The sequence below is a fragment of the Halichoerus grypus genome, chromosome 7 (genome assembly GCF_964656455.1).
Source record: "Halichoerus grypus chromosome 7, mHalGry1.hap1.1, whole genome shotgun sequence".
NCBI lineage: Eukaryota > Metazoa > Chordata > Mammalia > Carnivora > Phocidae > Halichoerus > Halichoerus grypus.
The window spans coordinates 62,196,037-62,216,113 of NC_135718.1; the positions used below are offsets into that span (position 1 = coordinate 62,196,037).

Consider the following 20,077-nt stretch of genomic DNA (forward strand, 5'->3'; position numbering starts at 1 on the left):
ATGCTGGTGGGGAAGGAGTAATGAAATAAGTATTTTGCAAGAAAAGAATAAACTGCTTTCAAGAAAGAAGTCTTTGCAAGAAGAACAGACTACTTGGGTGTGTGTGGTGGGGTCTCTGGAATTATAAAGAAACACTGGGGACAAAAGAAAAGACCTTGGTATCTCACCAGCCGGGGTTATAGGGCCCTGGTCTCCGAGTGACCCTGTGCTGTGTGAGAGCGCTGGGAGCAGTGTCCCTTGGTTCTCTGGGAATGAGGCCATAGGCTCCTAGTGACACCGTGTGTCCCTGAGTCGTCCGTAAGAACGCAGGGACTGCAGCCAGCTCGAGGGCTGTGGAGGGAGAGCCTGCACTGGGATGCAGGCAAAATGCACTCAGCGCCAAGGGCGTGCCTCGAACGCCACCAGCAGAAACCCTGTGCCGGGCCAGGTGCGCTCCGTGGCCGGCGCTCTCCCCACCGCCCGGCCCACTCCCGTCCCAAGCCCGCCCACACCCCAGTCCCTGCCTTAAGTCGGCCCTCGGCTCCCCACTTCTCCGCGGGCACGGAGAGCTCGGGTCCCCGCCCGCTTCCAGCTCGGGTCCCCGCCCGCTTCCCCTCCGGCTGCAAGCCCCCCGCGCCCCTCCCCCCGCGGCCGGACTTGGTACGGCCGGGACGGCGGTTGGCGTCCTCCGCGGCTCCAGCGAGCGGCGGGCTTTTCAAATCTTACCTTTGGAGGAGTGGCGGCGGCCCTGGCTGTGGCGCTGGAGATGGAGGGGCAGACCGTGAGGGGTCCCGAGCTCCGCCTGGCGGGCCTTTCCGCCCAGCAGGTGAGTGAGGAAGGGCCCGGCTTCGAGTCCTCAGGCCACCGTTGTGCCTCGTCGTCGAGAAACCCCCACCCCGCGTCTCCTATTCAGCCGTGGCCAGAAACAAAGGGAAGGACTAGGAGGCCGCACTTTTGAGGCTCCAAGGGAGCTTGGGAATCTCCTCATCCCCCACGGCCCCCGATTTCTTATGGAGGAGGCAGACCCGAATCGGGAAGCGATGCCAGAGTTCCGCCGAGCGTTTCCGGGCGCACCTGCCCGCTGCTTCCCGCCACCCTCCAGGGTTTGGACCCCCCAGTGTAGGCGATGCCAGGGGAAGGGAGGCCCCGGGATTTCCGAGAAGTCCACTCGAGGCCAGGAGAGGACAGTTTGCTTATTACTCGATTTGACGGAAACACAAGTACTGGAGCGCTGTCTATGCACGACAGAAACTTGAGGGGACAGGGTGGAGGAGCAAACTGCAACCTTGGAACTTTAGAAAAAGTTGGTTTGATAGTGGATTCTTTTTGAATTGGATAAGAAAGAAGCTTGATAGTTTGCTATTTCGCCATGTAAAATGTGTGTTAGAAACCTTTTTTACTTAATAGAGACCAACATTTTTTCGTAGGGAAATCAGTTATTAAAATGTTATATTTTCCCCTTAACCATAATTTTAAAGTCTTAAAACTGATGTCTTTAAGCTGGATCTTCACTTCTGTTTTAATCTCCACCTTCTTTTACCTACTTCTGAGATAGATTAAACCATATGAAAATACCAGTTTTGTAGGTCAAAATTGGTAGACTAGTGGCAATTTTATATGGTCCAACCTATTATCTTTGCTTAGAAACCTGGCAAAGCCTTTCCTTAGAAACTTACTCTTTGTTAGAAGTCTCAGTAGATGCAACATTGTTAGTAAATCTTCAATAACACTGAGAAAAAGTAAGATATTAAGAATCATTATGCAGAAAAGTCCAACTCCTTTATTAGTAATGCTGTTTTATGCCAGTATTTTCAAAAATTTCAAACATTTTAATGTAAAATACTTCTTTTTCTGTCCTATCCGTTATGTACTTTGGCTGTCCCAATCGTTCTGTTTTTTTTGTTTTTTTTTTTAAGATTTTATTTATTTGACAGAGAGAGAAAGAGAGAGCGAGAGAGGGAACACAAGCAGGGGGAATGGGAGAGGGAGAAGCAGATTTTCTGCTGAAAAAGGGAGCCTGATATGGGGCTCCAATTCCAGGAGCCAAAGGCAGATGCTTAAGGACTCAGCCACCCAGGCGCCCTGGCTGTCCCGATTGTTAACAAAATCTTGATTTCTAGTGAATTGGCAATCTGTTGAGGTTCTTGTGTGTATTACATAGGTGTTTGTATAGTCGTTCAAGTATATTTATTTTGTTGTGTTCAGCAATAATATTTAGGAATTATACAAAAGAGAGAAGAGGGTAAGGTCATGAAAGAAGTTTAGCTATATGGAATGAAAATAAATGTTTAAAAATACACAAGGCTGGATTATTTTCATGTGAAAAGGTACAGTATTTAGTGATTTCTTAGGCAGCAAGAAAAGCAAATAATCGAGTTGTGGAATTCCTTCTGTTCGGATCTTGGATAAAAACTGCAAAATAGTAATAGGTTTTAACCTATTACTGAGGGTCAGTAAGAGAATTTTATACATGACTAACTGAATTTTTATTTGCTGTTTTTCCTTTGATATTAATGAACCTGGCATCTAATAAGGATAGGACCAAAAATTATTGGGTGGTCGTAACACTATGAAACACCTCTGCTCAAACCTTGGAGTCATCTATGAGTACACACAGCATAGAGTATTGGCTTTAGAGTCAGATTAAGGTCAAATCCAACTCTGCTTGTTGTACAACCTTGAATAAGTTGTCTGTCTTTTCTAAGTCCTTGGTTTCCACAGTTGTAAAATGGGTAAGATGGTTATTCCAGAAAGTTGCTGGGAGTTGAGAACTTCTTTAAAATACTTAGCATAGTACCCAACACTCAGAATGTGCTTGAGAGAAAACTCTTTTTCTTACCATCTTCTGTCCCATTCATCTGAGATGTTGGGGCACCTACCTTTTCTTACAAATACTGAAGCTTAATAAAAATGAAATTCAAGAAGTAATGCTATTGATGCCAGCAGGCCGGGTCAGAAGACCCAGTTGTTGTGTGTTTGGGGGGGTGTCTCGCAAGACCAGCCCAGAGGGTCCTTAGCTTCCTGCAGGATGGAAATCTCACATGAGCCCACGGAGGTGAAAAAGTTCATTGAAGATATAGAGAGAGCAGATACAGACAAATGCCCAGGAAACTCAGAAAGACAAGGAGCATGAGTCTTGTCTTAGTTTGGGGTCTGGGGGTTTTTATTGAGGATGATGGTCTGGTGTATGTGTCCTCTCAGGCATCCAGGAACCGGTTAGAACAAAGAGGAGGACCCAAGTGTTATTGCTTGGAGCCGGGGTTGGGGGGTGGGGGGTGTCTTCGTGTCTAGATGTCTAGCGCTGGTGGTCTGGAATACACATATGGTAGATCCCTCCAGTCATTCTCATCTGGGTCTTCCTTAGATGTTATCTGTTCTAGAGAAATCATGAACTCCTTGTCCCTTACAAGGAGGAAATACTCTATTTGCATTACAAGGCATATGTAAAGTGGGGTGTGGGTGCAAGTCCTAGCAAGAATAGAAGCAGGAAAAGGAGCAAAAAGGAGATTTTTTATGGAGTTCTTCAGTTTCCTTGTCTCATTATCTCATTTCAGCAAAGTAAACGTATACAGAAACATGAATTTAAGAATTCTTTCTCTAATACCATTCCCCAGAATGACCACTATTGACGATTTCCAGACTTTTTCTGTACATAAACAATTCTTAAAATAACACGCAATTTCTTTTAGAAGAAGGATGTATGCTATATATCCTCTTTTGCAGTCTTTTTCATCATGGTCTCTTAGCAAACATGGTTTAACTATATCCATTGTGTGGGTGATAGTTTCTATCTGGATTACTACAGTTGTCTTACTAGCAGCCCAACTTCATTTTTTTTTTTTAAAGTCCGTGCTTAATTTCAAAACTAAGGCCATTTTCTTTGCGCTTCCTTTGTCCCGTTCTAACTCTTCAAACCCAGTATCTTTCTGTTTTCTACATAATTTACAATTGCACTTTTAAGTCCTTTCCCTATTTCATTTTTAGCCTTGCCCTGTCTATTTTTATTAGCCTGACTTTAGATACCTACATGATCAGGACAGTGTCATAAGCTTCATTTGACTTGATTACAAGGAAGCTCTGATTTAGAAAATTGAAGAAGAAATGGCAAGAGGAGGGTTTTCCCCCCATTCTTTGCTTTCTGGAGACTTGCTTTCAGACACTTCTAAGAGGGATGGGTATATGCTTTTGTCTGGGGTCCTACTCAGTCTCAACTCTGCCATTATGATTGAGGCAGCGGCAGTAGGGATTTTAACTTCCTCCTGTTCCACTTTGAGGTTGAGTAAGCATCATCCTTGAGCACTCAGTCTGTGCCCTCATTACAGGATCATTGTTCTCACTGTGGATAGCACATCAACTCTTACCACAGGAGCACTTTGCACCCCTTACTAACTAAAATTAACTTCTTTGACTCCATAAAGACTTTCTTGGCTGGAGTAATAGCACTTGACTAGAGAGGTTTTTCTCTGTGTGTGAAGTATAGATGTGTACTAAAGTTGCATGGGGAACACAAAACTAGCTGACACCACAGCTCTCTCTCTCTTTTTTTTAAACCTCAGTACATTCGAAAGCATACATACACTTAACAATTCATGCCACTCACGTCAGCCCTCCCAGATCCACATCCGCTCACTGTAGAATAGGAGAGGTAAGCTAGTTTACTATGAATGTTAATTTGGCTGGGTTAGGGATCAGCAAACTCTTTCTGTAAAAGAACAGGTAGGTAAATATTTTCAGCTTTGTGGGCCACGTGGTCTTATTTGAAATTACTCACCTCTGCCAATGTAGTTTGAAAGTAGCCTTAGATAATACAAATGGGCGTGACTGTGCCCCAGTACAAGTTTATTTACAAAAAGACAAGCATTGACTGGGCTATAGTTTGCTAATCCCTGCTCTAAAGGATAGAATTCTAATGTTAATATGTTAGATATATCTCATTTCCTTAATGAATATTTAACCTTACAAATAAGGGGATTTAAAAAAAGAAGCCCTAACTTTGCATTTCATTTCTGCACTATTTCCCAAGCCTCTATAGTTTTATAGTCTATCAATAAGTGATGAAGAGAAGATAATCTTCATTTATAAGAGGGAAACCTTAGAAGCCCAAACTGATTCTTTAATGTGTTTGTGGCCACCTGCTGGTTCCTTGAGGTTGTTGCAACTTTCCACATTGCTATGGAATTTCAAGTACTACAGCAGTGGATCTCTACCCTGGCTGTACATTGAATCACCAGAAGAACTTAAAAAAAACAGCAGCAACAAAAACTCAGACTCGGGGCGCCTGGGTGGCTCAGTCGGTTAAGCGTCTGCCTTCGGCTCAGGTCATGATCCCAGAGTCCTGGGATCGAGCCCCACATCGGGCTCCTGGCTCAGCGAGGAGCCTGCTTCTCCCTCTCCCTCTGCCTCTCTCCCTGCTCATGCTCTCTCTCTGTCTCTGTATCTCTGTGTCTCAAATGAATAAATAAAATCTTTAAAAAAACAAAACAAAACAAAAACAAAAACTCAGGCTCCACCTCCTGAGAGTCTAATTGTTTTGGGGTGAGTCTTAACTTAGGTACTTTTATAAGGCCCTTCCCCACATTCTAATGTGCAGCCAGCTTTAAGAACCGCTGCGCTGGTTCAACTGGCTGCCTCACAGTAACATTTAAAAAGCAAAATTGAATTTAATGGCAGCAGATGGTATTTGTTTATATTTGAGTTGTGGGGTAAAGCTATTCATCTTGGTTTCACGTTGTTTCCTGCATGCATTCTCCAATACTAACCAGTCTGCCAGAGCTTATTTCTATAGACATATGGGTCACATAGATAATTCTTATAATTAATTATTAATTACATTAAAGAAGAATTTACTTTGGGACTGACAAAGTCATAAAAAGATGAAACAGAATTGTTGAAGTTCAGCCTTGTGTAAAGAAGGAAAACCAGCAAACAACTACATTTATATAGTATACCAGTTTTGAGTTCTACTACTAAAGAAGGTTTTTTTGTGGTAATTACATGATGTAATTACAGAAAGTCATTAAACAGATCTGTTTTTCTGCTTATGAATAGTGCATTTGATTGATTTGGATAGTCAAGTTAAATCATCTACTGCAACTTCTCTTTTAGGGTTATTTTCATAGACTTGCCCTCCTAACTTTTAGGTTTTACTTTTGAAAAGATTGTCTTTTTAATATCTGGAACTTCTGTTATTAGATTCCATTTACATTTTTTGATACAGATTTTGATCTAATTAAAAGGTAAATTATAACATTCATTTTTTACCACAGAAGCCAGGATGGTCACTTTACTTTTAGAAATAGACATACTGGAGCATTATTATGTTTGTAGTATAGTAAAGAGTATCCAATGATTTTTAATTTTTTATTTATTTTTATTTATTTATTTATTTTTTTTTTTTAAGATTTTTATTTATTTATTTGAGACAGAGAGAATGAGAGAGAGAGAGAGCACATGAGAGGGGGGAGGGTCAGAGGGAGAAGCAGGCTCCCTGCCGAGCAGGGAGCCCGATGCGGGACTCGATCCAGGGACTCCAGGATCATGACCTGAGCCGAAGGCAGTCGCTTAACCAACTGAGCCACCCAGGCGCCCGATTTTTAATTTTTTAAAAAGCCAGTGTGAATTAGATCAATAGTATATTGCAGTTTATAGAATTTTAATGTTACATGTGTAACTTGTATATAGAACCAGGCCATTACAAGATCATTGTATGGAATAAAAGACTTTCAGTACTAAAGTGATTTAGTAGTTTCATGATGACTCTTAAAACTAAAGTAAACATATCCAAAAATGTATTCTAAATCTCTGTTCCATCTGATAGCTAAAGCTTCTGACATTTTCTGGGCACAGTGTTTTCACTCTTGCTTCTGAGATTTTATTTACATTGCTTACCACAGCCGCTAAACCTTAGTCCCTTTTCCAGCATCTTCTCCTTTAGAAAATTTTTCCTTGGTTAGTCATCAACCGCATCTTGCCATTCCACAATACAACTATATAATATATGCATGTGCTATATTGTTTACATTAGTTACTATATTATTGTATTAGTTTCCTGAGGTTGTCCTATAACAAATTACCAAAACTGGGTGACTTTAGACAGTAGAAGTTTATTCTCTCATTGTTCTGGGATCAGAAGTATGAAATCAAGGTACCTACTGACAGGCCCATATTCCTGCTAAGGGCTGTGGGAAGAAATCTTCCCTTGCCTTTTCCAGCTTCTGGTGGTTGCTTGGTGGTCCTTGGCTTGTAGACTCATTACTCCCATCTCTGTTTTAGTCTTTGCATGTAGTTCTCTGTGTGTGTGTCTCTTTCTTCATGTGCTTTCCTATAAGGACACCAGCCATTGGGTTTGGGCCCATACTACAGTATGACCTCATCTTAGCTAATTATATCTGCAAAACCCTATATTCGAATAAGGTCACATTCTGCAGTTCTGGGAGGACAGGAATATTTGGGGGACATTATCCAACCTCGTGAAATTATGCTAAGAATATGTAATGTTTCTCACCCTTGTTTCTGTTCTGTTTCTCCACTAGATTGTAAAGACTTCCTAATAAAATAAGAAATTAAGGTTTGCAAAGAGCATTTTCAAATAGCTATATCTTTTGTGCTATTATACATTAAAACTTTGTTACTTTCTCAATATGTTATAACATTAAAATGATGTCTAGTACATTTTCCATCTATTGGGGTAAAAATAAATGTTATAATTTTGAATTTTTGCTATCTTTTAAGAATATTTTCTCTCTTTTTTTTTAAGGATTGCAGCATTCAAGAAAAAATAGATTTAGAAATTCGAATGCGAGAAGGAATATGGAAGCTCCTTTCTCTGAGCACTCAGAAAGACCAGATCTTGCATGCAGTTAAGAATCTCATGGTATGCAATGCTCGAATAATGGCTTACACATCGGAGCTACAGAAATTAGAAGAACAGGTTGCAAATCAAACTGGAAGATGGTTAGTAGCATAGTTTTCTTATGGCTTTTAATGCACTCAAGTATTTGAATAAGAACACAATATAATTTAATTTTAATGTCAATTATCAAGTCACAAAAGCTTTTAAAAAATAAATATACCAAAGTAGTCTCTGATATTATAAACATTTTGGCAGTAGAACCCAGAGTAAACTTAATATTATTAGCAGTTTTCACTAGGCAGTTTTGTTGTGTTCCAGATTATAAGATGGTTAAGAAGCAAGAATTGAGGGAATATTTTAAAAAGGACCAAGACTAGGGCCCCTGGGTGGCTTAGTCGGTTAAGCCTCTGACTCTTGATTTCAGTTCAGGTTAGGATCTCAAGGTTGTGAGAGTGAGCATCGTCTCGGGCTCCACACTCAGTGGGAGTCTGCTTGAGATTCTCTCCCTCTCGGTCTGCTCCTCTCCCCACAAGCTCACTCTCTCTCTCTCAAATGGTAAATAAATAAATCTTCAAAAAAAAAAAGGACCAAGACTGATAGTTGAGTATATAGAAATGTGAATTAAAAAAATTGCTTAAAAATGCTAATAAAGAGGTGCTAGCTGAGAGTAATGGACACTTAAGTGTAGAAATTGAAATGCACAGTCCTTTCATATGGTGAACATAAGTCCTAGAGAGGCAAGCAACTTACTCAAGGACATGTCACTGGCTAGTGACAGATGCTAACGAGAGGTTGCTTAGGATTTGCTGAGTACCTTCTGGTCCTTGTTCTCTCGGTTACTCTGTGCTGCCATTTTGGATCAGGTCTAGGATTTATTTGTAAATAAAATTTACATCCTATCCCATTTACAATGCCAAGTCTTTTTTTTTATTTCAACTTTTTATCATCAAAGTTTTCAAACATGCGCAAAAGAAGAGACTGTTGAGTGAGTAACACCCATATATCCATCCTTAGGTTAAATAACTTTCAATATTTTGCTGTACTGATCCATCTATCCCCTTTTTTCTTTCTTAAATTTTTTTTGACTTTTATTATTTTTTATTTTTATTTTATTTTATTTTTTTTGATGTAGTGTTCCATTGATTCATTGTTTGCATATAACACCCAGTGCTTCATAATGCCAAGTCTTCTTGAACGTAAGAATTGACTCAACTTTGTTGGTCTCTTTTCCAATATAAATGGTCTTACATCACCCATTGTTGATCAGTCTTAAAGCTCTAGCACTAGTGAAGAATTTCTTTTTATATCTTAGTGGCCATTGTGCTGTTCACAGTACACCTCCACTAAGTAGATACATAAGATAAAAACACAGGTTACAGAAAAAGATTTTTGTAAAAATAAAATGTTGATGAGATTGTGATATAATAAAGACTTGTGTACGAAGTAACTAATATTTATTCGCTGTACTGCTTTTGGATAGCTATTTAATCTCTTTGGCCTCAGTTCCTTCATTACGGTTGGCAAGATAATATTTACATTTTTAAAACTAAGATTATATTAAAAACCTAATCTAATACTTTCTACATAATTGTTATTCAACAAATGTCAAATAATTTTCATTATTATTTATCCCTGACATTATAAAATGAAATTATTCTTGTGTCATAATTTAGGAAAATATTTTTTTAGATGGACATACCTTGGTTTAAGTCAGTGCCTCTCAAACTGGGTCACATATATCACTGAGAGTACGTGATTATGTGTCAGGAGATACAAAAAGCCATGATAAATATGGCATATCTTCTTTATAACCATGAATTTTTAGGGTAAGACATGAGAAATTTGGAACTGTGGTATAATTTGAATTATTCTACGCACAGAGATATATGTTCTCCCCTCTCCATCCTTTTTACGGACATTTTGTCGGGGGGGGCTGTTTCAGTGGAAGAATTTGAGAAGCACTGGTTAAGTACAGGGTGGGACTAAACCCTTGCTATTACATCATCTCTCCCAGTTACATGAAATACTCCTCTGGGAATCCTACCTGTTCTCCACATTTATGTTCTTTACATATTTTTAGTGAATTGTGAATTGACCGTTTTCCTAATTTGGTAGTATGACTTTTCTAAAGTTACTGATTTATAAAAATGTTAAATAAACTTAATCCTTATTGGATTGATAGAAAAAAGATAGGAAAAAATATTTGGGACTCTCAACTGGAAATGTGTATGATTTTCAGTTTCTTTAGGGATTATCTTCATTAGATGAAAATAGCTTTGCACTAACATATATTTGTTCATAATTCCTATAAAAAATTGTCTCCCTTAACTATAAAATTATTTCTTTAAAGAAATCTGAATATTCCCTATGAATTCTTTCGTTTACAATTGCATTTTGTCATGTGCAGATATGCTCTGCACTGATCAAATATAACTGGAAATTGTAATTTTTTTTTTTTAAAGATTTTATTTATTTATTTGACAGAGAGAAACACAGTGAGAGAGGGAACACAAGCAGGGGGAGTGGCAGGCAGAGAGAGAAGCAGTATTTCAAGAAAGAAAAATAGCAAAATAAAAGCTCAGGGTGAATGAAAGATGACCATGGATTATTTAAGAGCAGTGATGAGCTGTGTTTTGTTGAGGATCAAGATGAAGCCAAAAGTTGAAAAGCAAGGGGGAAGCAAGATTCAGGAAAGTTTAGAAGGCTAGCTGGCAAGTGAACAGTTGTTAACTGACAGATTTCCAGGTGCCAGATACTATGTTAAGGTGTGCACAAATATCACGTTATAAACTGAGAGAGGTATAAACCTCTATTAAAGACTTGGCAAATGGGACTTTGCAATATTAGATAACTGTTTCAAAGGACACACAGTGACTACGTGGCTAGGACGTGAACCCAGATGACCCAAAAGCCTGAGGACTCCTCACCCTGGAGGAAGTTAATGGGGGTTAACGGACAGCCTGCTAGGTGCCAGGTAATTGTGCTAAGGTGTTTGCAAATGTCACATTATAAACTGAGAGATATAAACCTCTTCTTAAACTTCCCAGCATTCTTTTTGTCACCTTCATGCGTATTCTTAAGTTCTGACTTTTGTTGTCCTCTACGCTTGCTGTGTTAAATGTTGTCAAGTATTATTCCCTACTTTGTTCAGTTTTTTAGTCAACTTTTTATTATGGAATTTTCATATGTAAAAAAATAGTAAGAATAGTATGATAAAAATTTTAAGAATAATATATTCTCTACCTAGATGGACCAGTTAATAGTGTATAGGTTCATCTGTTCTCCCTTCTGTCTTTGTATTATATGTACACACACATGCACACACATACATTTTTCTTTTTTTGTATTGATCCATTTGAAAATAATTTGCAGACAACATGGCATGTACATCTCAATGGTTCTAAAAACAAGCATTCTGCTACATAGCCAAAATATGATTATCATATGTAAAATATTAACAATAATTCCATAGTAATCATCTAATATTCAGTCTGAATTCACTTTCAGCTAGTTGTTAAAAGAAAATCCTTTATAGTTGTTTTTCCCAAACCAGAACTCAATCAAAGTTCATGTAGTACATTTGGTTATGACTCTTTATTTTCTTTTAATCATTTTATTTTTTATAAAGACTTCTTGCCATTAATGCTTTGCAGAGTCTACACCTTAAAAAAAATAGCCTTTAAAAATACCCTGCATTTTCCATTTATTTAATTAGCTCTTTATAGTATCATTGAAACTTTTCTCCTATTTTCTGTTTTTGCTGTATCTGGAATTTGGGTTTAAAGGCTTATTCATAAGACTCAGGTTAAATATTTTTTTGGCTAGAATCTTTTGAGGGGAGGTTGGGTAGGATCTGTGCTGTCGATGTGAATGTGATGGGATTTATCACTCTGTGTGCTGCAGTTTGATCCCTTGGTTTGGATGGCAGTTGCCTGATTTCTCCTTTGTAATATAATGGTTTTTCCTTTGCAATTCCTAAGTAATCTTTGGGACATTATATTGGGACTAGGAGAATATTCTGTTATCTAACTAGCTTTCACTTAGTGGTTATATACATTTATGATCCTCACCTACATTATTATAATGGGGTTTGCAAATAGTGATTATCTAACCCTATTATTTTTTCTACACTTTGTAGTGAATCTTCTTTAAGGAAGGGCATTGCTCTCCTTTCTCTCTCCATAGATTCATGGAATGTTATTCAGTGTGTTATCATTTATAGTCATTAGTCTTTTGATAGATAAATTGTCTCAAATTTGTTTGATGGAAGTTCCTTCAGACTGACATTTTTATTCTTTTGACTTGCCTTTATTAGTCCTTAAGAACTTTCTTACTTTCTAGCACAAAAAGATGACCTAGGCTTGCCTTGTATTTTCTGTGCCTCACACCTAGAATCAGCCATTTATCTAATGGGTCCTGGTTACCTTCACTGGCAAATGGTATTTTGAAATCAAGATCTGGGCACTGGGTGTGCCCATTGTTACTGGGGATCACTGATTTTAAATCTTTTTAGTAGACATAGCTATGGGAGAGATTTTTTTTAAAATTGTGAGTTTAAATTGATATTTGTAGGTTTTTGTTTTCTTGAATTATTTTATATTTATCTTTTTACTTATTCTGAAAACCTTAAGTCCTAGTAACAGTAATCTTTTTCCTTATTTGTTTAATTATATGATTATGTAAAGTAGTTTCATAATTTTGGTATTAATATGATTACTGACAGTAATCATAGGCATAGACAAGTTCAGGATTTCTTTGCAGTTCTTTTCCAACATACAGAAATTATGAAATTTTCCAACATACAAAAAGGTTAAAAGAACTGTACAATGAAGACTCATATACCCACCACCTAGATTCTACAATTAATATTTTAACTATATTTGCTTTATTCTAAATTCATCCTTCTGTTTATCCATCAATTCATCTTATTTTTTGTGATGTAATTCAAAGAAAGTTCATTGTGTGTGTGTGTGTCTATGTACATGCAAACATGTATGCATTCCTGTGGACAGGCAGGAGACCATGATTAAAAGTTACTTAAAAATTATCTTTTTCTTTCTGAATGGTTATGTTATCAGTTTCATAAACAGAGTCATCTATTGTTTCAATTTGAATTTGCCTTTTTTTCTTTTTTTTTACCCTTGGAATAAATGATACTTCTTGGATACGACCTGTTTCTTTTTCTCCAACTCTCAATTAGTAGTACCTACCTCTGCCCCCCACTCTAAGAGGCAAGCATTGTTAACTGATTTTTTTTTTCCACCATAGGTTTTGCCTGTTCCAGAGCTTAATATAAATGGAATTGTCTAGTATGTACTCTGTTTTTTCCTTCAGCATAATACTTTTAAGATTCATTATGTAACTAGTGATTTGCTCCTCTTTATTGATAAGTAGTATTCCATTGTATGACTATACCATGGTGCCACTCCTTTGTAGTGTTGACTCTTCTCTAATTTCTTACTTTTGGTTGCTTGCCAGTCCTTTCAGTTAGTTGTTTTTTAAGTAGTTTTTCTGGATTTTATGTTGTTTTCTATGGGAAACAGAAGAGGGAGAGGTAGAGTTTTTCTAATATGAGGTACTTGGACATTACCAAAGAGGAATTCATTTTATATCTTGATCAAACAGATTTTTTTTAATTCTACTTTAAGGAATATTTTGTAATTTTCTTTCTGACTTAATATAGTCAATTTTCATAACTTTCATGGGCTTTTAAAGTTATATTTCTTTTTACCATGATACAAAGTTTAATGTTCAAAAGATCTATGTTATTGATTGTTTTTAAAGTCTTCTATAGGGGCACCCGAGTGGTTCAATTGGTTAAGTGTCTGCCTTCAGCTCAGGTCATGATACCAGGGTCCTGGGATCGAGCCCCGCATCGGGCTCCCTGATCTCAGGGAGCCTGCTTCTCTCTCTCTCCCTCTGCCTCTCCCCCAGCTGTGCTCTCTCTCTCTCTCTCACTAACTCTCTCTCTCAAATAAATAAAATCTTAAAAAAAAATAAAGTCTTCTATAGTCTTATTTTTTGACCACTTGAACTATCTTGGACTGAAAGATAGGTTGAGATTTTTGTTATTAAGGTTTTTCTGTCTTACCCCTTTTATATTTGATACTTTCTGTTTTATGAAACATTTGGTATCTTTGCACTTGTTACATACATATTGTCAATTGCAGCCTTTAGTATTATAAAGTGTCCTTTTGTTGCTGTTGTCTCATAGTGCTTTTTTAGACTTGAATTCTGGGGTTGCCTGTTAACAAGAAGATCATAACTGCAAGCTTTCTTAGTGTTTGCATTTGTTTGATTTATCTTTGCCCATCTCTTTATGTTAGCCTTTATGAATCACTTTGTTGGAGGTGTGTTTCCTGTGTTCATCCCAGAGTTGGGTTTTATGTTATGAGCATATCTGAAAATCCTTTAACTAGGGGGTTTAAGCCTATTTACATTTATATTACTGATATACTTGATTTTAGCTTTGTCATATTCTTTTATGTTATGTTAACTTATGTGTATTATAATTGTGGTTTGTCTTCTGGTATTTGGTTTGTTCTGCTCTTTTTAATTTTTTTTTAATTTAAGAAGAGTTTTACTGGTTATAGTAGTTACTGGAACTTCATATTAAAAAAAATTTTTATATAATGACTTAAGCTCTTTTTTCCCCCTGACTTAGGCTTTTACTATTTTGTTTTTTACTTTAAAAGATATCATTTTGTTTTCACTTATCATCTGTGGGGAGATCAATGAACTTATTTTCCCATTTATTTCCTTCTCTATCTTTCTATTTTATTTTGGTTTATTATTATTATTTTCTAGGCTGTCTTCTCCTTTGGTTGAGTAGATACTATTCACATGCTAATCTTATACTTGTCTCTCACCTTTTTTTTAGTCTTTGATCTACTCTTAAATATGTATAACGTTCACTACCTGTCCTTTTGTACTTTCCAAAATCATCTCTTATTTGGAGAAAGGTTATGATCTAGTAGATTTTTCAATGTGAGTATAGCTTTCTTCACATTCTTTTATGTTTAAAGTGCCTTTCTTTAGTGTTTGAACTTAAAAGCACAGCTTGGCTGTATACAAAATACTTGGCCAGTGCTTCTTTCCTGGAGTTTCTTAAAAACCACGCTCCTCTGTTGTCTTATCAGGAAATCTAATGTCTAATTTTCTTTCCTTTGTAAATGACCTGGTCTTTTTGTCTAGAGGCTGAAAATACTTTTCACTGTCTTAAAGTCAGATAATTTTATTGGGGTATGTTTAAAGGCTGAGCATTTTGGCTCACTTAAGACTCTTTCAGTATGTAGATTCAGTTCTTTTATTTTCAGACAGTTTTCCTGGACTTAAAGCCTCTAGAATAAAGCATTAATTGTCTCATTATTTTGTTTTTATTAGTCAAAGACTCCAATTACACATAAGTTGGATCTTCTTTGCCTGTCTTCTATGTCTATCACTTTCTCTTTGATGTTTTTAAAAATCTTTATCTCAGTTTTGTCTTTTGGCTCTTTTCATTCTCATCCACTATGTCCCTTAATGTACTTTCAGTTTTATGTCTTCATCCTTGGGCACTTGGTATTTTACTCTTCATTTCAGAAATGATTTTATTTTCCTTTTTCCAATTTCTTTCCTGTTCTTACTCTCATTTTTTTTTTTTGGTATATTTACCTATTGTTTATCCTTTATTAGTCTGAGATATAAAGATTTCAAATTCCTCACTTCTTCATATTTGTAATAGCTTATTTAATTGCACTTAATTCATTTTGGAATATCATGTTTTTGTTACTTTGTATTTTTTGGAGAGTGGTTCATGGAGTATTTTTATCAGCTGAAGCATTTTGACTCCTTCTATTTTCGTTTTATCATAGCTTTCTATGGATGTTTGGGTCCTTTTTTTTTTTTTTTTTCGTCCTTAGTTAAATATGCAGGATGTAGAGTTTTCCTGGGCCAAGTGATGATTTATGGCCAAGTGAGAGCAGTCTCTTTAATAAATGATGCCTTTGAGATGTTGGTTAGTTGGTTTCCTGATTTTTTTATAGTATTTTGTTTTTTAAGGCTTTTAACTTCAATTGCTTTCTTCTTCTTCTTCTTCTTCTTCTTTTTCATGGCCAAACCTTTAAAGGATACCTGTTTCACTGTGTGTCTTTCTTCTCCATAAGACTAATAATTTCTGAACCAGAATTCTTTTGGAGTCCCTTTCAACTCTCTAGGAGCCAGTGCTATGGTATCCATCAGGTCTTATAACCATTGTCTTTTCTTCTAGGAGAGATCATAAGTTGATATTGTGTTTTGCAATGGGTACCTGACCTCCAGGAGCTGGCTTTGATGGTTTCAGTTGTCAATTTCCCCACTTATATGTAAATTGTAGTTTGTTTAGTCTCTGTTTTGTAGTTATGCTGTAAAGTGTGGGCCATAGGTGATTTTATTTGCTTTCCTTGTTGATCTGAAAGCTTTTGTAAGATACCTGAAGAAATTCAGATTTAGCTACCATTATCTTACAGGAACTGGGAAGTCATACTCTGATCACTTTTTTTTTTAAAGATTTTATTTATTTGTCAGAGAGAGAGAGCACAAGCAGAGGGGGCGGCAGGCAGAGCAGGCAGAGGGAGAAGCAGGTTCCCCACTGAGCAAGGAGCCTGATGTGGGACTTGATCCCAGGACCCCAGGATCATGACCGGAGCCAAAGGCAGACGATTAACCGATTGAGCCACCCAGGTGTCCCCATACTCTGCTCACTTTAACAAATGTTTTAGTGCCTTTTCCACATGAGCTCCAAGTTAAATACTGAGGCCAAAAATATAAATACAAAGTAATCCTTGTATTTGTGTAACATATCTAAGAATGACATAGAATACATTTAAAATATTATTTCATTCAGTACCTATGAGGTAAGTAGATATTTCTCCTATTTTACAGATGATGATGCTGAGGCTAAGAGGTTAACAGCAACTCTTTAGCATAACTAGTTACTGATGGTAAGAATCAGACCAAAGATTCAGACTGAATCTACTAAATACTCCCTCCTCCATCAAAATGGCCACATATATTTCACTTCATTCAGTATTCACTAAACATTTATTGTCTTAGAAGGTATTAAGCTGTATACCAGGTACTGGTGACTCAGCAGTGAACAAAATAGATGAAAGAAATCCTTACAGAGCTTACATTCTAGCAATAATATTCTCTCCTATCCCATCCTGCGAATGTATCTCGTCTTAACTTCTGAAATACTTTATTTGGTTTTGTAAAAATACTATTAGTCAAAGTCATTTGTAGCGCCTAATTATGTATATCATTCAATGTAATTTTGATTTTAATAATGCCACACTAACCAGTTTCTTATAATCCAGTTGCCTAATATATTGCTTAAACACTAATAAACTGAAAAAAGAAAAAGTATAGATGGCAAGTGAAAATTGTGTACTCCTGGTATTTCTACAATAAAACATGGTATATTAAAAACATTGCTGACTTTATTTTTTAAACTTTATATTATTTGGTGTTGATTGAGTTTGTTATGTCAAGGTTTGAAATAGAAACCTCATCTTCCCAATTTAAGATACTTAGAAAGTTATTAATTTTATACCACATAATTTAAGATGTTTTAAATTCCACATTAAGCACTTCTGAATGTCATAGTTTTCACATATTTGCATAAGAGATGAAGGATTTTATAACCTGCTTCCAAATAATAGAATCCCAGTTAGAATTCTCTTAGTACTTCATTAAGAAAATATAAAATACTTTCATAATTGTTTAATTTCTAATTATACCTTGTTAATTTTGGCAAATAAATGCTATTTTAAATTCCCATATTGAATAATATAAAATAGGATAATCTGTACTTAGTCAATTTTAATACAGATTTTTGAGCAACAAAGTGGTTGATTGGCACCCTCTGTTGGTCATTTTATTTACCTACAGGCAGAAATTAAGTAAAAAAGCAAAATTAAAAGTTTGTCTTTAATATTTTTATCATTATCTTTTAAATTAACATTTACAAGTCTCACCAAAATAATACTCTATACTGGGTTTATAAGAATAAGGTACACGACTATTTAGCTGTGCCTCTGTTTGGATAATTTTGTGGTTATTTGCTTTTTCCTCAGGCTGGCTCTCTAATTGTAGCGTTTAGAATTGGCATTAACATTGCAGATTTTCAAACAAGTATTTATTTAACTGTAGCAAACTATTAGCTACAGTAGCACATTATTAAACAGAGAATGTTTAACAATTTTATTGTCAATTTGGATTAATTAGAAAAACATCACATTTTAGCACCCTAAATAACAGTTTGAGGAGTTATTTGAATTGAAAATAATTCAGGCTTCAGCAAAATGAGGCTGAATTAGTTCAGTGTGTCTCTCATTTAAAAAAAAAACAGGTTTAATTATTCTGTAAGATTATATGATTAAATGGATTTAAATTATAGTTTGATAATATTTATGTATAATAAGTTTGTTGGCTGGCCCTGGAAATGCCTATGCAAGTATATTATAATTACAGAGAAGAAAGCTGTATGTACTCTGCCATGTGGTTAAATCATTTGGGGGGATTTTTTTGTTTTTTTGTGGTAAATTTTCAGCAAGTTTGCTTTTGGTGGTTCTTGTATTTCAGAATTTCACTTACCTGCAAAAGCGTCACATTTAATCCAATTTAGTAATACCTAATGGATCTCAACTTTAGCATAATCTATGACCTATTCCATAATACTCAAGTTACTCACCATATTAGAGCTTTCTTGTATTTCTTCACTGAAATAAGTATTTTAGGAATTTATATTATGCATTGCTCATATAGAAGGTGTTTTTAGAAATATTACTTACAAGTGCCAGCCAACTGTATATATATTGTATTTCTTATACCAATTTGAGGAAATTGAGATTTGTGTTTGATTTCTAGTGTGCCTTAGAGTAGGCTAGTCAATTGAAATTTTCACTCTGTGATGAACTAATAAGCAAGCTAATGTTCTTCAACATGACAAGTTTAGTTCTCCAACTAAACTTGAGTATAAAATATTGAACTTGACTTAAAATTTATGATTCAGTGAAACATTATTTTTAAGTAATCAATGAGTACTTTTATTTTTACTTAGTGAATTCCCTGTTTTAACTTAAATACTAATGTGACCACAAAGAAATTAGATAGGATCTTGAGAAATTTATGGTTTTAAGTCTACTACATTACTTCAGTTATACCTCACATGTAGTTCTATAAATACTATATACGTGTCTTATGTAAGTTTATCAACTTAAGTATATCAGTATATTATTTCAGCTCATATGGACTATATTTCCCTAAAGTGTTTATGTGCTTAATCGAGTAAGAGTAAGAGAAGTAGACTGATATATTGTCTTCAAATCTTGATGTATAATAAAGAATATCTATGCAATCATTTTAACATGCCTACTGAAACGCAATGAGATGGTGTCATACTCTTCTGAAAATTAGTTACACTTCAGAATCCCACCCAATCTTTCTCCAAAAGCTCTCTTAGAATCAAACATTGCTAAAATGTCTATGCTGCCCAGAGCCGTCTGTACTTTCAACGCCATCCCAATCAAAATACCAACAGCATTTTTCAAAGTGCTGGAACAAACAATCCTAAAATTTGTATGAAATCAGAAAAGACCCTGAATTGCCAAGGAAATGTTGAAAAAGAAAAACAAAGCTGGGGGCATCACGTTGCCGGATTTCAAGCTATATTACAAAGCAGTGATCACCAAGACAGCATGGTACTAGCACAAAAACAGACATATAGACCAATGGAACAGAATAGAGAACCCAGATATGGATCCTCAACTCTATGGTCAAATCATCTTCGACAAAGCAGGGAAAAATATGCAATGGAAAAAAGAAGAAGTCTCTTCAATAAATGGTGCTGGGAAAATTGGACAGCTATTTACAAAGAATGAAACTCGACCATTCTCTAACACCATAACGAAGATAAACTCAAAATGGATGAAAGACCTCAATGTGAGACAGGAATCCATCAAAATCCTGGAGGAGAACATAGGCAGTAACATTTTCGACATCGGTCACAGCAACTTCTTTCAAAACATGTCTCCAAAGGCAAGGGAAACAAAAGCAAAAATGAACTTTTGGGACTTCATCAAGATAAAAAGCTTCTGCACAGCAAAGGAAACAGTCAACAAAACAGAAAGGCAACCCACAGAATGGGAGAAGATATTTGCAAATGACACTACAGACAAAGCGCTGATTTCCAAGATCTATAAAGGACTTCTCAAACTCAACACCCAA

General features: G+C 36.2%; 1 protein-coding gene across 1 annotated transcript in view; it reads left to right on the forward strand.

Annotated features, from left to right (window-relative positions):
* The first annotated feature begins 611 nt into the window (after positions 1-611).
* RTKN2 (rhotekin 2) overlaps positions 612-20,077 on the forward strand; it is a 73,519-nt gene continuing 54,053 nt past the window's right edge. The window contains exons 1-2 of the mRNA XM_036066737.2: positions 612-805; positions 7,736-7,932. Of these exons, the coding sequence (XP_035922630.2) occupies positions 746-805; positions 7,736-7,932 (257 nt within the window). The 5' untranslated portion in view covers positions 612-745. The remainder of the gene's footprint in view (positions 806-7,735; positions 7,933-20,077) is intronic.